Source organism: Gekko japonicus, unplaced genomic scaffold, assembly GCF_001447785.1.
Source record: "Gekko japonicus isolate JY-2015 unplaced genomic scaffold, Gekko_japonicus_V1.1 scaffold2050, whole genome shotgun sequence".
Lineage (NCBI taxonomy): Eukaryota > Metazoa > Chordata > Lepidosauria > Squamata > Gekkonidae > Gekko > Gekko japonicus.
The window spans coordinates 56,401-77,236 of NW_015167113.1; the positions used below are offsets into that span (position 1 = coordinate 56,401).

Consider the following 20,836-nt stretch of genomic DNA (forward strand, 5'->3'; position numbering starts at 1 on the left):
TGCCAGCAGCTCACAAAGTAGAAATTTTGCTCACAAGACTCCACAGCTTAGAGGGAACATTGCTCCTAATCACTGCGCCCGACTGGCTGGAGACCAGGGACCAGGATGCTGGGGAGCAGGGACCACAGGCGGCTTGTGGGCCTTTGCTCAGAGTGTGAATTCCTCTAGGGCAGAGCCCCCAACCCTTTTGAGGTTGCGGGCACCTTTGGAATTCTGACACGGTGTGCTGGGCCCAGCCCCAAAATGGCTGCCGCAGCCTCTACTCTCCACCACGCCGCGAAGATCCCCGTGCTGCGGTGGCAGCTACCGCCAAAGCTACATTTTAAAACATCTGCACAACCAATCAGATCTCCAGTGGACAATCAAAAACCTACCTGCCCTCACCCACTTTCTAAAAACACTTGCCCAGCACCGGGAGAGGTATCAGTGGGCACCAGGGCACCTGTGGGCACCGCACGGAGGACCCTGTTCCAGAGAAACTGGCTGAACCCTGAGCCTCGTTTGCAATGCAGCCATTGGGCCTTCCCATCTGACGGCCCAGAAGTCCCTCCCGCGAAACTGAGATGCGTCCAGGATGGTTGCAGGTATTTGAAGGAGAGGCAAAGGCCCTTCGGCATGAGCTGGGAGAAGCAATCATCATCATCATCCTCTCTTAACTGGGGACCCAAACCAGCTCACATCATTCCCCTCTCCTCCACTTCATCCTCACAACGACCCTGTGTCCAAGACTTCACCTACTTCTACCTCACTTCAAGGGGAAAGTTCAGCAATGGGAAATGATTTGTCAACCCAAGACCCTTCACAAGTCACTCTGCATCTTCCCGCATCCCCTTTAATTCAAACTGATAGGACAAATCCAAGCTTGGAACCTATGGAAATACCATCTACTATATCTCACCCCCCACAAACAAATGGATGTATTATTCATGATACCCACAGAAGTCTTGATTTGATAGAAGAAATGGATTGACTAGCTCCAAGGAATCAAGCCAGATCATTAAACATGGAGTTTTTAAAAATATGCTCAGTCAACATTAAAGGTCTGGGCAACCCAATCAAAAGAAAAAGGGTGTTAAAATACGTGAAACCACTCACAACGACCCTGTGAGGTAGTTTAGCCCGAGAGAGCGTGACTGGCCCGAGGTCACCCGGTGAGTTTTCCACGGCACGAGCGGGGACTCGAACCTGGGCCTCCCAGACCTTAATCCCGACACTCTAACCACTGCACCACACTGGCATCCAGATCCTACCTTTGCAGGCCTGCAGGTTGCAGAAACGCCGCTCAGTGTTGGCCACCAGGATGTCCTGGCACCAATGCCCGCCTTGCCCAGGCGGGTTGTAGGTGCGCAGGCGCCGCTGCTGCCCAGCCCCGCAGGTGCGGGAGCATTCACTCCATGGGGACCAGGGGTTCCAGGTGCAGTTCACGTCCAAGCACGCCTCACCCTGGCACAGCGGGGTGTCTGTGGAAAGGGGGAGAGGGAGAGAGGAGGAGGAGGGGCCGTGGCTCTGAAGGCAGTTTCTGGGAGCCTGGGAAACCCTCCTGCTAGAAGGGAGGGCTCAGGCAGGGCTTTGTTTGTGTGTTTGTTTATGCTTATATTTATACCCCGCCCACTCTGCAAACAGGCTCTGAGCGGCTTACAGAAGACGGCAAAGTATGCCAAATTAGCATAAAACCAGGGCTATTTTTGGGCAGGAACGCACAGGAACGGAGTTCCGGCTGGCTCCCAAGTTGACCACGCCCAGCAGGAACTCATTAGCATAATAGGCTACACCCAACATCAGAAACTCATTAGGATTGGCTACATTAGGGGTGTGTGGCCTAACATGCAAAGGAGAAAGGAGGTCCTGCTACAAAAAAGCCCTGGGTTTTGACAACAAACAAGGTAAACAGAATAACAAGCAAAAGGTGGGTGTGGCTGGATAACCACACTTCTGGTAACACAGGGGTGCAGCCTAATGTGCTAATGAGCTGTGCTGTCAGGGGTGTGGCCCAATAGGCTAATGAGTTCCTGCTGTTGGGTGTGGCCTATTATGCTAATGAGTTCCTGCTGGGCTTTTTCTACAAAAAGAGCCCTGCATAAAACTATAAAACATTAAAATACTATAAAATATTCTTAGCATCACAACAACAACATATACAGTGATTGCTGTATTAACATAGATGGCATGACTTTCCATTCCAGCAATCTCCTAATCTTACAGCCAGTCCCATGGTCTAGATACTAAATGGCGTAATCCATAGTCCATAGTGGGCCAGTTCCATATTCCAGATGTTCAATGGAATCGTTGGTGGCAACAGTGGTGGCGGCGGCTCCTAAGTGAATGCCTGGCGGAAGAGCTCCGTCTTGCAGGCCCTGCGGAACTGGACAAGGTCCCACAGGGCCCGGATCTCTTCCGGGAGCTCCTTCCACCAGGAAAAGAATGCCCAGGAAACACCTGTTGCCCAGTCCCAGGTTTGGGGGGCTGCTTATGCCACACACACACACACATACACACATACACACTAAGTTGCCTAGCACAGAATCAGACCATCAGTCCATCTCAGTCAGTATTGTCTACTCAGACTGGCAGCAGCTCTCCAGGGTCTCAGACAGAGCGTCTTCCCCATCACCCCCTGCCTGGTCCTTTTAACTGGAGAGGCTGCCGGGGATTGAACCTGGGACCTTCTGCATGCCAAGCAGAGGCTCTTCCACTGAGCCACAGCCCCTCCTCAAGCCCTCCCCATGGCCACCTCCTCTAAGCCCTTCTGCCAACCTTCTTCCATGCTTTTCACATTAGAGACGGGCAGGCAAAAGCCGGTGTTCCTCTCGTGTCAAGGGAGGGAGATGCGCACGCATCCCTTCGCACACACTCACATCCAGAGGGAGGCCGGCCTTCTCACCTGTGCACTGGGGCAAATTGCACTCTCGCTCCTGGAATGCGTCTCCCGTGCAGTTGGCCCCTCCGGGGCAGAAGCGCATGCGGGTCTTGAGGGCTGGGAGGTCTGGGTCGGTGCAGGTCTTGGAGCAGGGAGTCCAGGGGGACCAGGGGGTGAAGCGGTCCTCCTCAGAGCCTGGGGAGTGGGGGGCAGAAAGTCACAGGAAGTCGATTTCCTAGCTCTTCACCACCCTGTGGGCTTGATCCCTCCCCAATGGAAGGGGCATCCCTCGGAGCGAAGACTCTGCCGGGCCCCCCCGCGGCTTGAGGAGTTCCCTCCCCCTCACCTGGGGTGCCAGAGACGGGCTCTTTCGTGGGACCGGCCAGAACTGTGGAGGAGAACAGAGCTGACTTACTGGGTGCAGCGCATCGCAAGCAGCCCCTCCTGCCTCCCTCCTGCCCTGCTGCAATCAGCCGTTGGCAGGACCAAGACAACCAGACATACAATATGGGGCAGGGGAGGGACATCCACCTCCTCCTCCTCCTCCCCCCCAGCTACGTTGGGTCCCGGGGGGGGGGAAGGCGGGATGTAAATGAAGTTCATAAACAACCAGACACAATTATAAGGGTGCCTAAAATATACTAGGTGCTGCAAAGATATAGAACAACCAGATTTCCAGCATGCCAGGAATATTGTACGTCGGTCGGACAATCGATGTCTTAAACGAAACAACAATCCACAAGAGTAACACACAATCCCAAGACAGTCTGGTATGAAAAAACATCTACAGATCTGTGCTAGATGCCCACAGAATAATACAGTGACAAAAGAGACTAGATTAAAGCCATAGCAAGATTTAGTGTCTGGGAATGAAAAGCAACCCCTTACTCCTTCACAGGAAAAATACAAAGGTCAATAAAATCACACACAGCCGCCTGCTCCAGACTCTCTCAGTCACTATCCTTCTAACAGTCTTGCATTCTCGAGAGCAGTCTGCTCCAAATTCAGTCTCTCTTCCAACACTTATTCCGGATATTTAAGTGTTTCAGACCTCTGGTCTTTCCTCAGGAACAAACCCTATATAGGAATCTCACATTCAATGTTACCTTCAAGTTGACACTTTCATTGATTTGCTTTTCTCCTCACTTATTTCCAAGCCTGCTGCCGCCGCCGCCAAAGTCAAATGGACCCAGACTATGCCTCTAATGGCACAGAATGATGCTATGGCTTTAATCGAATCTCTTTTGTTATTGTATTATTCTGTGGGCATCTAGCACACATCTGTAGACGTTTTTAAACGAAACAACAGCCTGGCAGGATTCTGTGGGGCCCTGAGAAGGGCTGATAAGATGGCGGCCTCTGCCAGATCGTGGCGGCTTGCTGAGCCTCCAGTCTCTCCTCAGGGGAACTTGAGGGCCAGTGGGAGGAGTGCTGGATTCGAATCCAGTAGGACCTTAAAGGTAAAGGTTCCCTTGCTCGAAGGCCAGTCGAGTCCGACTCTAGGGTTGCGGTGCTCATCTCCGTTTCAAAGCCGAAGAGCCAGCGCTGTCCGGAGACGTTTCCGTGGTCATGTGGCCGGCATGACTAAACTCCGAGGCACACGGAACGCTGTTCCCTTCCCACCAAAGTGGTCCCTATTTATCTACTTGCAATTTCTTGCTTTCGAACTGCTAGGTTGGCAGGAGCTGAGGCCAGAGACGGGAGCTCACTCCATCATGCGGCACTCGGGTCTCGAACTGCTGAACTACCGACCTTCCACAGCCTGCAGTTCAGTGTCTTAACCACTTGAGCCACCGCAGCTCCTTAGTAGCACCTTAGAGAGACCAACATGTTTTTGGGGAGGTGAGATTTCCCAAGTTAAATCTCTCTGCATCAAATATGAGTGGGAATGGAGATCCCAGCGTCTTCCTCTCCCCGTCCGGGAGGGGTGTTGTGAAGAAAGGAGTCAGGATGCAGAGAGACAGGGCAAGAGGCAATCAGAGCGGGGGGGGGGGAATGCTGAGCGGGAGGAGTAACCCAGAAGCACAAACTGTGACCCATTTCGCAAAAGCAGTTGTTCCGCCCTCGGTCTGCCATTTCCCCCGGTTGTACTGCTCAATTTCCCGCTATTTGCTGCGCAGCCACATTTCGACCCACATCTCCCCCCCCCCCAATTTCCCCCATGTCTTCTTGATCCTTATTTTTTAGGATCAAGAAGACGTGGGGGAAATCGGGGGGAGATGCGGGTCGTGGCTACGCAGCAAATAGCAGGAAATCGAGCATTACAACTGGGGGAAACGGCAGACTGAGGGCGGCACAACTGCTTTTGCGAAATCGGCCTGTGTGTGTTTGTGTATGTAGGTGAGAATACAACAAAGGGCACAGCAAAATAGGAGTAGCAAGAATAGTGAACAAGAAATTGCTGCAATAAGGTTCAAATCACTCCAAAATAATGAAATAACCATCAATGAACATATACTGATGTAAAAATCCCAATTTTTTCTTCTTTATTTCATAAGTAAGACGAACAGCTCGAGTTTTCGAAGTTCGTTTCAGGGTCTTTTTCAAAATATCATTGTGTTGGAGTAGTTATTCACAACGTCCAAAAACAGGAATTTCAAGTTCCAAAATGGCTAAGGATAGCTCCTATAGTAGATACTTAAAATCAAGTAGAAACCAGCATGACTTACTAATGTGTTTTCAATAAGTATGAACATGTACAGTAATCCTTTTGTGTATTGTTGACTTTACAAAATTACTGGGTCCATTTGTGATATTTTGTGTATGTAGGTGGACAGCATGGATCCCCTCTACCACGGACCACACATCTTGCTCCGTCTGTGTGGGTCATGCAGACCGGAAGGTCCTGGACCATCGGCGGCAACACTGGGCATCCTTCCTGTACATCAGCCAGCAGGTGGCTGCCACTAGACCAACACAGCAAAAGACAGTCCAGCAAAGCAACTGTATCCCCCCCCGCTCACTGTCCCCCCGCCTAATGCCTCTTACCTTGGCAATCTGGTGTCTGGCAGTACCTAATGTCAACTCGGGGGCCAAGGCACTCCTTCCCCCCACTGGCAGGCGAGGGATTGTTGCATTCGCGTGACCTGGTCATGTTCCCCAGCCCCCCACAGGTCAACGAGCAGGGTGTCCATGGGCTCCATGGGGTGAAGCCGCCATCCACGGGGCAGAGGGAGAAAACACAGGTCAGCTGTCCGTTGTGACAGGAGCTGAGTCGAAGGGAAGAAATCAGGGGGAAACATGAGACAGAGCTTTAGTCCACACGCACTCGGGCTGGGGTGAAATGCGGTTAGTCTTTCAGGGGCCACAAGGCTCTTCTTACGATGTCTCCGTGTCCCAAGGGGGATTCTGTTGCTCTGCAGAGTCTGCTTGGGACAGGGAAGGAAGCACCACTGCAGGGTTCTCCCCCCACTAGAGGGGAAAGAAGAGGGCGACCAGGATGGCGAGAGGGTTGGAATCCAACTCTTACGAGGAAGGGCTGAAGGAGTTGGGTCTGTTTAGCCTGGGGAAGAGAAGGCTTAGGGGGGACATGATTGTGGTCTTCAAGTATCTGAAGGGCTGTCATGTAGAAGAGGGAGCGGATCTGTTCTCTCTTGCTCCGGATTGCAAGACTAGATCTAATGGGTGGAAATTACAAGGGAGTCGTTACCGGCTAACTATCAGGAGAAACTTCCTAACTGTAAGAGTGGCTGAGCAGTGGAACAGTCTGCCTCGGGAGGGGGTGGATGCTCCTTCGCTGGATGTTTTCAAGTGGAGGTTGGACAACCATCTTTCGGGTATGTTGTAGGGCTGCCGCTCGGCTGTGCTCCTGCTGAGTACAGGGGGTTGGACTAGATGACCTCCAAGGTCCCTTCCAACTCCAACATTCTATGAATTTAAAGGCATAGGGTGCACAGCAGCAAGAAGCTCAGTACTGGTCAGTGAGCTGCCAGGGTCGGGCCTTCTGCAATCAGTTTCCTTGCATGGAAGTACCTCCCCTGCATTCCGTTATGAGCATTTTAAAGGAAAAGATGTGTCCTTCCTAATCATGTGTTTTTCCTCTTTAAAGTGCTAATAGAAAGCAGGGAAAGTGGTTGTGAGTATCAAAAGCAAGTGGAAGTGGAAGGAGTAAATCCCTTTCCCAGATTGCCTTGAGGGCAGGCCCACAACAACTGCGGGGCATTTGGGGGCAATGCCCCACCACAGATGAGCAACACCCCCCTCAGGCAAAAAAATCAAGAAAATTAAAGAATGTAAGACGAGGTCGTTCCCAAAATGACCACATGCACAGTCAGGGATGCTTCAATCTCATTTTCTTTTTTCCGGTCAGAAACATAAGTTTTTAAAAACGCAAATAAAATAAAATAAAATTGCAAAATGCAAGAGAGAGAGAGTTGGAGACCCCCACCCTTACACAGAAAAGCAGCCCAGAATCGAGTCTCTCCAATCAAAAGGACTAGAGGTTGCAGCGGAGCCGGAGCTCCTTGTTCTGCTGCTACAAGAAGAGCAGCAGGCATAGTCGGAGTGCCCCCCCTGGATTTCGCCATGCCTCCCCACATTTCTGGCTACACCCCTACTTGAGCGAAACTGAGGGTGCACAAACACACCTTTTGCATTTGACAGAGGGAACAAGATGTGTGATCTTTGCCTTGCCTGCTTGAACCCAAGCCCAAAAGTCTTTGAGGTGGACTCTTCTGCTCTCTTATTTCCGTCGCTTGTGTGCCGCTACTGTGCCTTTTTTTTGTTTTCCACAAGTGTTTTGCTCCATCTAGTGGTCGCTTTGAAATATTGCTGCCGGAGACACAACAATGATATACTGAAGCGACCACTAGAGGGAGCAAAACAGGTGAAAAAGAAAAAGACACAGCACCGGCACATGGACGCAAATGAGAAAAGCCCTGTGAGGTCCATTGTAGAGGATCCAGAGAAAGGTCCAGAGGGGAGTGAGGATGCCAAGCTAGGACCCAAAGGATATGATGTAGCCGAGGAGATCAGCTGCTGTCAAAGCACTGGGAAATGTCCAGCCTCGCTGCCTCTGCACAGGCAGCCTCCACACAAGGGAGCATGTACATATGAAACTGCCTGCTACTGAATTGGACCCCTGGTCCATCAAGGTCAGTACTGTCTACTCAGACCAGCAGTGGCTTTTCTTCAGGGTCTCAGGTGCTGGAAAACCGGTAAAAATAGTAAAAATATTCAGAGTTTGCAATGGATCTTTGTTCACTGGAGAGGAGGCATTTTCTTTCTATGTAAAAATCTTTATTTCTAAAGGGAAGGGTACACGGGAAAATCTATAAAATAACAAACACAAGACTACATGCTTGCAACAACAGACACACTGATAGTAATGGAGATTCTTCCTTTCTTCTTGACCCCTGGAAGGAAATTACCTGAATGCATTGACCAATGATTGTTAGTAAACAGGCTTCAGTTTCCCGGGCTTTCTTTCCTTTGGCTTTCTGCCAGGTTCCCTCCCAGGTCAGTCTAAGCAACAGCAGGCAAGGGGAAGCGCATTAACCCTATAATGACTGGATTTCAGACCTTGCAACACACATATGTCCAACATCAGGTAGGTGCCCCATGTCTCCTATTCCCTGATCCTTTCAACTTGGGGTGGCTTCCAAGGACCGCACCCGGGACCTTCTGCTTGCCAAGCTGATGTTCTAACAGTGAGCCACAGCCCCCTCCCCTCCCCCCCGCATTTAAATTGGGTCCCACACTCACCAGTTGCTGCAGGCAGAATGGATGGTGGTGTTTGGCGGCACCTCCTCCCCAAGGGAAGGCAGCCAACTCTGCAAGGCAGCAGGAGAGCCGCCGGGATGATCGGAGGAGTGGTTCCGGAACATCTTCAGGGCTCCCTCGGTCATGACGCAGGGACATTCCTGGGCCGGAGGGAGGGAACAAGGAGAGGGGCGTGGGTGGGGGTGCTTGGGAACACGGCTGCTTCCCTGTAAGCCCAAGTCCCGAGGAGGACCCAGAGGGGGAGAGCGGACATGGAGCTGAGGCACGAAGTCACCCCCAGGCTGAGAAGAAACCCTGGCCCGCTCTGAATCATCAAACGGATCTCTTGGGAGCACGGAGAGCCAGGTTAGACACGACAGAGGCCACGACGAGCCCTGCCCGTGGCCACCGACACTATCTTAGAGGAGAATCTGGCCGTTTAAAAATCACCACGAGGAGGGCCAGTTGGCAACAGGGGTGGTCCTAGAATTACCAGTTCCACCCTGGGAGACTCCTGGAGATTTGGCAGCGGTGTCTGGGGAGGGTGGCGTTTGGGGAGGTGGGTGAGAGCTCAGCAGAAAGGTGACACCCTAGAGTTCACCCTCCCCAAGCTGCCATTTCCTCCGGGGAAACTGACTGTACTCTGGAGATGCTGTAACCAGGGCTATTTTTGGGCAGGAACGCACAGGAACGGAGTTCCAGCTGGCTCCTGAGTTGGCCACACCCAGCAGGAACTCATTAGCATAACAGGCCAAACCCAACAGCAGAAACTCGTTAGGATTGGCTACATTAGGGGTGTGTGGCCTAACATGCAAAGGAGTCCCTGCAACAAAAAAGGGCCCTGGGTTTTGACAACAAATAAGGTTAACAGAATAAGAAGCAAAAGGTGGGTGTGGCTGGATGACAATACTTCTGTGGCATGGGGTGTGGCCTAATATGCTAATGTGCTGTGCTGTCAGGGTGTGGCCTACTATGCTAATGAGTTTCTGCTGTTGGGTGTGGCCTGGGCTTTTTCTACAAAAAAAGCCCTGGCTGTGACTCAAGGAGAAATCTCGGCCCCACCTGCAGTATGAGGTTGGGTTAGGTCCCACTCCCCCTTTTAACTCGCCAGCCGAGTCAGATACTGGAAGGAACGGGCTCCCCCAGGGAAAACCAAAAGGGTGATGGAGTGATGACCCACTCAGGAGTTCTGAAAAGCCGCCCAGAGAGAGAGAGAGAGGGAGGGAGAGAGAGAGGCCCCCCCACCTGGACACAAGCCCCACGGTGCTGGTAGGTGCCCACTGGGCAGTGGCACCCCTCCTCGCAGCCCTCTGAGAAGCAGTCCATCTGACGGGTGAGGTGGGCGCAGCTGTAGGGACACCCCTCCTCCTTCAGGCACTCCCGGTACAAACGCCCCACTGGACACCCCGCCTCTGGAAAGGGGGAAGAGGGGGACTCTGATTTATTTATTGAATTTGATTTACTAGGCCGTCCTTCCCTACAGGTAGGGCTCGGGGCAGCTTACAACAGTATTATACGGTCACATACAGCCACATTAAAAACAGTCCAATAAATAACAATAAACAACAACAGTATATATACTTATTTATTTATTTAAATTTATAACCCGCCCTCCCCGTGAGCGGGCTCGGGCGGCGTACAGATGGGGGCAATGCAATACAATACAATACTTAAGGTGGCGGAAAATCCTAACTCCCCAGCCTCCCTGGGGGGAGGGGCTATGAGGAATGAGAGTGCCAGAAGAAGTCCCGTCACTGTCCTGAGCCAAAAGCCCGGCAGAACATCTCCGCCTCACATGCCTCACATGTGGAAAGGTAACAGGTTCCGCAGGGCATGAACATCTTTCGGCAGAGCGTTCCACCAGACACTCTCTCGGGCTGGGGACAACCAGCAAGTTCTTATTTCTGGAGCGTAATGCTCTTCCAGGGGCATACTGGGAGAGGCAGTCTCACCACGCCATTTCCGCCTCCTCCTGCGTGCGTCCCCCTCAGTCACAAGGGACCCACGGGAGCCTGCGGCCTCCTCAATCCCAAGTCAGCAACTGGCTGCTCTGAGAAAACGGAGTGGCGTTCCCCAGCTCCACCCACCACAGAGCACTGCTGAGGGACTTCACACCACAAAGAAAAGAACTTTCGTCTCACGCTGTTTTTTGGGATCCACCATCCCTTCTTCCCTAACTAAGTCTGACTAGTTTTGACGGGCAGAAGATGACTGGGAGCTGCAGAGAGACGCTGGGGAAAGGCCTGATCATCATTCCCATTCCAGACCCTCACAGGATGCAAGGCCACGCAAGGACTCTGGCTGCCCGATACAGAACCAGACTGTGCGTCCATCAGCCCCACCTGGTGGCAGCTCTCTGAAGACCCCTGGAGAGGGTTTTCCCCACTGCTGCTGACCGCAATCCCTTCAGTGGGGACGACACAGGCTACCGCTCAGCACCGCTTCCAGGATACAGCAGGATCCGGGCTGTGCCCCAGGGGCCTGCCAGGACAGTGTCTTACAATGGCTAGAGAACTGGGTTCAAGTCCCCAATGCTTTTCAGTAACTCTTTTTTTAAAAAAATACAAAACCCAGAAGCTCTACATATACTGTTACTGCGGCTTACGAAGACGCCACGGATCCAGTCCTTCCGACCACTTGCAGCAGCCAGCACAAAAAGGGAGACAAAGAGAACGGCAAAACGAAAGGCAATGTTTGTGGGGGTAGTGGTTAGAGTGGAGGGACTGAGTTTTGGAAGACCTGGGTTCAAGCCCCCAGCGTGCCACGAAAGATGACCTTGAGCCAGTCAAGCACACACACAAGCACACGCACTGCTTAGGCTACCTTGTCAGGCTGTTGTCCTAAAACTGTAGGGGGGCAGTTAATTTCTGAGCGCTGTCAGAGATATGGAGGGAAGCACCGGGCCATGCAAGCAGAATTGCACTCAATCAACGCACACTCCCACTTGCACATCACTGGATCCAAACCCCGGTCTATAACTTGCGTACATAATTCTATTAGCTGCCAAAGTCTGAGTGTCGGGGTGTGTGTGTGTGTGACTTACCCAGGCACACCTGTGTGTTGCATGTCTTGCTCTGCGTGGCCAAGCCATGGCACTCTGGCTGGCGACACCGGTGGCTGCGCACTTGCTCTCCCCCACCGCAGGACACGGTGCAGGGTGCCCACGGGGACCACTCCTCCCAGGCCTCCTCCTCCTCCTCCTCTGCGAGGCACAGGGAAGAAAGCGGTCAGGCAGAGAATGCCCCCCCCGCCCTCTCCCTCCTCGGCCGGATGCCAATTCACCTCTTCGAGGTATTTATCCCACAGGGAGGAAGTGTGCAGGCACCACATGGGGGCCCATGGAAATGGGGGGGGCAATGCTCCCTCTGAGCTATGGAGTCCTGTGAGCAAAAATTCTACTTTGTGAGCTACCGGTATTAAAATTGTGGCCGAGCGATTTGGCTGCTGCATAAATCAGTTTGCTCTGGAGCCCTCCTTCCTGAGCCGAGACAAAAATGTGTGAGCCGGAGGCTAAAAAACGGTGAGCTGGCTCACGCTAACTCACCTTAGAGGGAACACTGCTGGGGGGGGGAGGAATCCTCACCAGACAAAAGCTACAGGGTTCTCCCCCCTCCCAGTTTGCATCAGCCCCTCGCTTAACTTGAGGCCCTTTCAGAGGCTGAAGGAAACTCCAGGGAGGGATTCCGTCACAATCTCTTGTTCTCCCATGAGGCTGGCCCTCAGAACCAGGCCTCTGACCAAGGGGAATGATCATCAATCCAAGCCATGTCCCCCCCCCCACTGCCCCGGCATCTGATCGTGCCGGGGAGGAAGCCCAATAAATAAATAAATAAACTGCTGCGCTGAAGGTGAGCTACCGCCAGGGGGTGCTGCTGTGCCGCACGGAGAGGGCAAGAGTGCCGAAAAAGCCCCCCCCCCCCGGGGGGGGGGGTCTTCCCTCTCGCCCCCTCCTCACCTGGGCAGTCCTGCCGGTGTGCGCAGGGTCTTTGCTGCTCCCTGCTGCCCACGCACCCATGGCCTCCATTCTGGGGGGCTGGGTTGTCACACTGGCGGAAGCGGAACTGGACTCCCTCCCCACAGCTCTGCGTGCAGGGTGACCACGGCCCCCAGGTGCTCCAGCCGCCGTGCAGGTGACACGAGGGGTCCACGTGGCACCGCAGGCGTCCGGCCACGCAAGTGCTGGGCAAGGGAATGGGAGAGGGGGAGGAGGGTGAATGCCGGCACTTTTAACATTCATCAATGCACACACTGAGGAAGAAGAGGAAGAAGAGGAAGAAGAAGAGGAGGAGGAGGAGATTGGATTTATACCCCTTGCCCTTCACTTGGAGTCTCAGAGCGGCTCACAAACTCCTTTCCCTTCCCCTCCCCACAACAGACAGACACCCTGGGAGGGAGGTGGGGCTGAGAGAGCTCTGGCAGAAACGGCTCTTTTTCAAGGACAGCTCTGACAGAACTATCACTTGGAGACTCAGAGCGGCTCACAAACTCCTTTCCCTTCCCCTCCCCACAACAGACAGACACCCTGGGAGGGAGGTGGGGCTGAGAGAGCTCTGGCAGAAACGGCTCTTTTTCAAGGACAGCTCTGACAGAACTACGGCTTGCCCAAGGTCACACCAGCCAGGTGCAACTGAAGGAGGAGTGGGGAATCAAACCCGGCTCTCCCAGATTAGAACTTTGCTGCTTGAAAGCTTATGCTCTGGAAATCTTTTTGGCCTGTAAGGGGCTCCCGAACGCAAACCTGGCTCTTCTGCTGCAGACCAACATGGCTGCCCTCCTGACGGGATCTGAGGGGCAAGGAAGACCCAAGAAACGGCCTGCGAGTAGCAGGGAGGATCTTGGCAGTGGAGGAGCCGCTGACGTGCGGCTGTGCAGTTGGGGAAGGACAAGGGGGCCTTGAGGAGGGATCTGAAAGAGGGGAAGGACAGTGAAGTAGGCAAGGACCGGCAAAGATGGGGGGGGGGAGCTGGGGGGCAGTTCTAGGCACCGAAAACAGTGGAACTGGAATAGGGAGCTCCGGAAGCCAGAGGGGAAAAAGGAGGCAGGAGAGGGAACTTCTTGGCTGTTATGTATTGGGACTGAATCATTCCTGATTGAATCACCCCAGAGACTGGCTGAAGGGGAAGGACAGTGAAGTAGGCAAGGACTGGCAATGGGGGGGGGGCTGGGGGGCAGCTCTAGGCACAGGAAATAGTGCAACTGGAATAGGGAGCTCCGGAAGGCAGAGGGGAAAAAGGAGGCAGCAGAGGGAACTTCTTGGCTGTTATGTATTGGGACTGAATCATTCCTGATTGAATCACCCCAGAGACTGGCTGAGCTTGGAGCACAAGAACAATAGCCTGCCAGGATTCTGAAAGTAACCAATCAAGTAGTAATGTTATGTAAACAGCCTATCACTGGGAGTGGGGTGTGTTTGGGTGTGGCCATCACATGCTATTTAACAGAGCTGAGGCTCTGGAGTCTTGTCTTGCTGTTGCTGAAATAACTAATAAAGTTGAGCTGATCACTAGGCCTGTGGTCTATTCATCCATGGAACCCACTACTTAACAGCGGCTCTACCAGTGGCTGGGTGCCAGAGAAGGAGCAGAGAGTCTGGCCGGAAACGAGATTCTAAGGAGGGCTCTGGATGCTCAGCACCTGGAGCTACGGGCTTGGGTTCGGATGCCGACTCTCCAGCGCATTTCGAAAATGTGATTAAACTTGTGTGAAATATGACAACCAAATGTACGCGATATCTTGAAAAAGATCACGATAAGTAAATGAAAGAATTGCACCGTCTGGGATTGGTGGGTTCTTCCTGTTGGGCATTGTGGAAGTGTGTGTGTGTGTGTGGAGAATGTAGAACCTTCGCCTGGGAGGCCCCTTCTCTTTGGAGGCGCCCCCGGCTTGGATGGCGCACACTCACCAGTTCTGGCAAGGCCCATAGATGTCCTCCCCTGGCTCGGCGTACTCCCAGGGAGCCAGGCCCGACCAGGAAGAAAGGTTGCGTCCCTCGGGGGCACCTGTGGGGAAGGGAGGAGGCGAGTCTGGACAAATTCCTCTTTCCCCTTGAGCTGCTCCACACACACCCCCCCACACACACACCCTGTCACCAGTCTCCACTGCCTCCCAAGGACAGTTCGTATCCAATGCTCCCTCTAAGCTGTGGGGTCTTATGAGCAAAAATGCTACTTTGTGAGCTACTGGCGCTAAAGCTGTGAGCTACTGGCGCTAAAGCTGGCTACTGCACAGGGGTCATTTCCTGCAGAAGCGCACAGGAGCGGAGCTCCGGCAGTAAAGAGCCCAGGGGGTGGGCACATGCAACAAGCCCCACCCCCTGCTCCCAGCAGCCCTGGGCCACAAAGAGAAAGAAGCAGCCAGAGAAGTTGCAGAGCCCCTCCCCCGATAGCAATCCAAAACAGTCCAGTGGCACCTTTAAGGCCAAGGTTTATTCAGGTACAAGTTCTCCCTCCTCTGCGAGGGCAGATCTGCGTGTGTCCCCCCCATAGCTAGCAGTAAAAAAGAGTCCAGTGGAGCCTGAGCGGTGGGTGTTGCCTTCTGACACACTTCCGGCGATGTCAGGGTGTGTGGCATATGCACATGAGTTATGTGAATGAGTTATGCAAATGAGCTCCTGCTCCTCTTTTTCTGCGAAATGACCCCTGCTACTACATGAATTAGTTTGCTCTGGAGCCATCCTTCCTGAGCCGAGACAAAAAATGTGTGAGCCGGAGGCTAAAAGACTGTGAGCCAGTTCACACTAGCTCAGCTTAGAGGGGAACACTGTTCGTATCTGACCAGGGGAGCGTTGACTCTCGGAAGCTCATCCCCAGAGACTCTTGCTGGTCTCTAAGGGGCTCGTGGACAGGAAACGATGAGGGGTTCTACCGCAGACCAACAGGGCTGCCCCTCTGAAGCGAAGAAGAGTTCGGGGCATTTCGTGTCCCCAAGGAAAGGCGCTTCTGCACCTTCCCGGGGATGCCGCTGCCCACAGGCCTTAACCGGGCCCAGGAGGGGATGCCAGCCCCCTCCCACACCACTGATGGCTGGCAGAAGCCGAAGCCCATGTGGTGTTGGTGCCCTCTGCCCTGTGCTGCCCCACATGGAAGCTTGGGTGGGTTAGTTGGAGAACTGGTCCTGGTCCCCTTGCACTGTGAGCCGAAATGCGTCAGGTCATAACACTGTTCTCTTTTGTGTGTATTTGTAACTTTGGCCTCGGTCACATGGGCCAGATAACACCGGAGGGGGGCGGCGGAGGCATGGCTGTTTGCCCCAGAGCAAAATAAAGCACGGGAGCCGATCACACGGTCCCCCGAGTCTTCCCGCTTAGGCTGTTAGCTGGCAATCACACGGCAATGCTGGAGCGTGGCAAAGAAGCGGTGCGGCAAGTGTTTTGCGTTTGTGTGCACCCGTGGAGCAGCACTGCTTTGAGTTACGTGTTTGTGCACATGCGCTTACGGAAAACATCCGGTTTGCAACGGGACGTGGATGGGCGCCGGATGCCACGGGATACTAGCGCTCCCGCGATCAGACGCCTGCCCCTGCCTCGCGTTTTCCGGATATTAGTGCACTTTCCAAGGTACTTTTTTACTGCGCATCTTCGGCGGGATGCCACGGGTTGGCCACGGGTGTGCTACGCTTCCCAGATGTTCCGGTGTGATTGCACCCTGATAATCCGCCTGACATGCGTGCCTTTAGCGCGGCAAATCCTTCGTGTGAATGGGGCCTTTGTACATTTTATGAGGCTTTATTTAGGCCCCGACTAGGTTTGCATATGTCTTTGTAATAAACACTCTTTTGTACACTTACTTCTGTTTTTACTTTTGGCCCTCAGTTAGTTTTCTGAACTTCCTTTGGAGGCCTGTGCTTTATTGGTTTAGCTCCCCCCCCTCTTTTTTTGGGAGTCATCATCCCCCAGAGGAGTCAAGCCCGTCAGAGTCGCAGCTCGGAGACCATCACAGGGCCAGCCCACTCAGCCCAGCTGGGCCTGGCTCACTCCCCGGTGCTCGAACAAGGGGGCACAGGAGCCCCATGGCAAGCATCTCGGGGGCCCCTCATCTACCGGGGAAGACTTACCCAACCAGCTGGCACGGTACTTGCAGCGGCACTGAGCGGGCCAGATGCACGCGCCATCCTGGAGCAGCTGCCCCTCTGGGCAGGCACACACCGGCTGGCACTGCAGGCTCTCCAGGCAGGTGGTGTCGGGGTGCAGGTCCTCGCAGGTGCGCGGGCAGGGCTTGCCGCACGGGAAGGACACCTGGCCTCCGCCGCAGTCTGGGGAGACCGGAGAAGTCCCTGAGTTCAGCTGGCTCGTCTTGCCACGGAGTCCCCCCCCCTCGGCCAAGGTCCGCACCACCTCCCCGAACCAGAGGCAAAGAGCTCAGCTGTCTCCTTCAGAGAGTTGCCCAGTTTGAGTTTAAATCTATGCCGCCCAACGGGGCCAGTTCCAGATCTGGGGGCTGGGCAGCGTTCCCTTTCTGACCACTCACCCACGTGTCTCATACCACCTGTCCGTCTGTGCAGCCTTCCCCTGTGCAGCCTTCCCCTGGTCCATCGGCTCGCCCACTGCCCACGCTCACGGCCACCTGCACTGCCCACAGCCCTTTCCCTGAGGGCACTGGGAAGGGTGCACAGCTGGGAGCACGGGGGGGGGGCAGCCAGGGCACGTTGGGGGAGGTGGGTGGCAGCAGGGGGCCCTGACAGACGCTCCCTGCCCTGCCCACTGCCCCACCGGAGGGCACACCGATGCCGGCCCTGCTCCCCAGAGCCAAGCCCCCCACAGCCTCACCGGGGCCGAAAGGGATGCTCGCACCACACAACATCCCTGCCCAGAAGGTGCCTCCGTGTCGGCCCTTGTCAGGAAAGCCCTGGGTGGGCTCCGGCTGTTTCCTGGCACGAGACCCAGAAGCCCCTGCTTTTAAAGGGGCCCGTCCCCAGCAATGCTCCCTCTAAGCTGTGGAGTCCTGTGAGCAAAAATTCTCCTTTGTGAGCTACTGGCATTAAAGTTCTGAGCGAGTCACTTGGCCACTGCATAAACTACTTTGCTCGGGAGCCCTCCTTCTTGAGCTAAGACAAAAACATGTGAGCCGGAGGCTAAAGAACTGTGAGCCGGCTCACACTAACTCAGAGCTGAGAGGGAACCCTGGTCCCCAGGACACGGTGCTCCTTCTGAGCCGGACGGAGGGGCCTCACCCTTTAAGGTGGACCCAAGTCACCTGCCTCTGATCTGGCTCAAAGGGGGGGGGGACATGGGGGGGGGCTGCAAGTGGAGGGTTCATCCAGACTGCTGGAGGGGGCAGAGCTAAGCTTGGCTGTCGGGTGGCCGGAGGCAGCCAGCTGCTGTGAGCCCCGTCAGCAGTGCTGTCCTTTCCCTTTCCCAGCCCAGCCCCACCGTGTGCTGCCAGGGCGGGGAGCAGGGGAGATGGATCCCCAGGCTCCGACGGCCAGCAGGGTGTCCTTTGGCACATGCACAAGAGAGCCAAGCGGGAAGACCGGGGTGTGTGTGTATGTGTGTGTGTGTAGCAGAAAGAGGAGGGGGAACAGGGGTGCAGGGACTCCCCTCTCCCCACCCTGCTTGCTGTGGCGGTATTCATCCCTCCCACAGATGTACTCTTTAGCCCACGGTGGAAACCTGACAGGCAGCAGCAAAGAATGACGTGCGTGTAGGACTGGCACATGTCCGTGTAGGGTGTCATCCTCCAGGGGAGGCCTGGAGGCCTCCTGAAATGACAACTGATCTGCAGACTGCAGACATCATCTCCCCTGGAGAAAATGGCAACTTCAGAGGTCAGGACTGCTACTGGTGATGAATCCTGTCCCCAAATTCCCCCCTTCACAGGTACCACGGGGCCAAGATAAAATTCAGGCTCCAAAGCTGAAACTCTACACCTGAGCATCTTGCCAAATTCCGCTTTGCCAAACTTCATTTCCATTCCAGGCTAGATCCGGGATGGTGCCTGGGGGGGGGCAAAGTGCTGCTCCAGGCAGCCCCCCCGGCCCCCCACCCACCCCACGAGCAGCAGCGGGGAGGCCCTTCTCGGCACCTTCACACACGGTGGCTCCATCGTGGCACGGGCGGCTCTGCCGGGCCTCCTCTGGGCAGGGCAGGCCCCCAAAGCGGGCAGGCGGGTTGGTGCACTCCCTGCTCCGCACGGACTCCCCCAGGCAGGCGTCGCAGGCGGTCCAGGGGCTCCACGAACTCCAGCCCCCGTCCACTGCGGGAGCAAGAAAGACAGAGGACAGGCCTGTGGGGGGTGGGAACATCCTGGCTGGAGTCAGTGGGGCAGAGGGGGGAGGAGGAGGGGACAGACTACACCCAGGGCCCTTTCAGCTTCAGTTCGGCTGCGGTGGGGGGGGGCATGACAGCTGAAGCAGTTTAAAACCCAAAGAAACAGTTTAAAACCCAAAGAAAGGCGTCAGGAGGGAACGTGTCTTTGGATGGCCAAACAAACCCTTTTTCCTAGGGATATTGGCCTCTGATGGTCTTTCTTCATTTCTTCAAAGACCTTCTGGGAGCTTCTCAAAGCTCCACTGCTGGCCCACCGTCAAGCACCTTTCCCTGCCCCCCCCCTTCCCGGTTTAAAAATAGGTTCAAATGGAAGAAGAAGAGGAGGAGGAGGAGGAGGAGATTGGATTTATCCCCCGCCCTTCACTACCCAAGGGAGTCTCAGAGTGGCTGCCAAACTCCTCTCCCTTCCCCTCCCCACAACAGACACCCTGTGAGGTAAAAGAAGAAGAAGAAGAGATTGGATTTATACCCCGCCCTTCACTACCCAGTGAGAGAGCTCTGGCAGAAACGGCTCTTTTTCAAGGACAGCTCTGACAGAACTTGTGACTGACCCAAGGTCATCCAGCAGGTGCAAGTGGTGGAGTGGGGAATCAAACCCCGTTCTCCCAGATGAGAGTCCGCACACTTCACCACTATACCAAACTGGCTCTTGACAGGGGAGTCCCCCTCCCTCTCTCCCTCCCTTAGGTACACTATATGGATGTCTGCAAACCAGACGGAAACAGGGAACTACCCCTCTGCTGAAGCAACTACAGGAGGAGGACTTGGCCCCTTGGAGTCAGATGCTGGACCCCAAGAGCCCCCGGCCTCCCCTTGGGCCCTGACGGGCTGGTACCTGGACAGAAAGTGGCCGCAGGGCACTCCTTCCTCTCGAGCTGCACTCCGCTGCCGCCGTGATACTCTTGCATCCCTTCACACTCGGGGCCCCCATTCTGGGGCCTGGGGCAGCTGCAGGTACGGTAGCGGGTCACCATCTCACTGCCGCATGTCCTAGAGCAGGGGCTCCAAGGGGACCAGTCGCACCAGCTTCCCGGAGCTGGGGCAGAGAAGGGGGAGGGTCAGAGGGTGACTTTTTGCTGGGGGGGGGGTGCCGGATCCCTCCACCACAGTGCTCTCGACATGGGGGGGGGGCACCTTCCCTGAGGAAATGTAAGCAGTTGCTGGGAAGACTTGGGAAGCCTCACTCCTTGGTCTCCCACAACAGACCTATCTAAGGGCAGCTGGCTTTCTCAGGTGGGGCTCTTGCTGACATTCCCTCCGGTAGGGCAGGGTGGCATCGTTTTTGCAAGATTTATGCAAGATTTATGATTTGACCCGTTGAGCCAGCAACATTTATGATTTGGCCCATTCAGGACAAGAACAAGGCAGAAAAGCATGACATGAGCAAGAAAACCCGTGATAAAAAACGGTACCGCATCAAACAGGCTTTCTGACAGTGCAGTGAAATCACAACACCTGCAAAAAGGTCTACGGCTGCTTCTACAAAACTCAAGATTATTTGGAAGTAGGTCTCCTGTATTCCACTGGAGTAGAAAAGAACAAGAGTCCAGGAGCACCTTAAAAGCTGTTTGTGGCAGGGGTGGAGCTTTGGAGCTTTGGTGGCTCACAAAAGCGCCTCCCCTGCCACAAATGGTTAGTCCCTTCATGCTTTCAAAAGCCCCTCCCCTGCCACCCATTTGGTTAGTCTTCCAGGTGCTCCTGGGCTCTGGCTCTTTTCTCCTGCTAGAGAGAGACTGACACGGCCCCCTGTCATGATCTGTCTGAAGAAGCGAGCAGAGCCTCCTGAAAGCTCCTCCCCGGCCACATATTTTGTGAGTCTTTCAGGTGCTCCTGGGCTCTGGCTCTTTTCCACTGCTACAGACAGACTGACACAACGACCCACCTTGATCTGTATTTGACTATATACCTCTTCTTAGGGGTCACTTCGTAGAAAAAGAGGGGCAGGAGCTCATTAGCATAACTCATTTGCATAACTCATTTGCATATGCCACACCCCCTGACATCCCCGGAAGTGT

At 54.6% G+C, this 20,836-nt stretch overlaps 1 protein-coding gene across 1 annotated transcript in view; it reads right to left on the bottom strand.

Annotated features, from left to right (window-relative positions):
* SSPO (SCO-spondin) overlaps positions 1-20,836 on the bottom strand; it is a 184,388-nt gene that overhangs the window by 31,680 nt on the left and 131,872 nt on the right. The window contains exons 73-84 of the mRNA XM_015412955.1: positions 19,657-19,857; positions 18,577-18,747; positions 16,610-16,807; positions 14,460-14,556; positions 12,654-12,736; positions 11,601-11,717; positions 9,803-9,969; positions 8,561-8,718; positions 5,846-6,066; positions 3,201-3,245; positions 2,882-3,037; positions 1,251-1,460 (exon numbers count right to left, since the gene is read on the bottom strand). Coding sequence (XP_015268441.1) covers positions 1,251-1,460; positions 2,882-3,037; positions 3,201-3,245; positions 5,846-6,066; positions 8,561-8,718; positions 9,803-9,969; positions 11,601-11,717; positions 12,654-12,736; positions 14,460-14,556; positions 16,610-16,807; positions 18,577-18,747; positions 19,657-19,857 — 1,824 coding nt within the window. The remainder of the gene's footprint in view (positions 1-1,250; positions 1,461-2,881; positions 3,038-3,200; positions 3,246-5,845; positions 6,067-8,560; positions 8,719-9,802; positions 9,970-11,600; positions 11,718-12,653; positions 12,737-14,459; positions 14,557-16,609; positions 16,808-18,576; positions 18,748-19,656; positions 19,858-20,836) is intronic.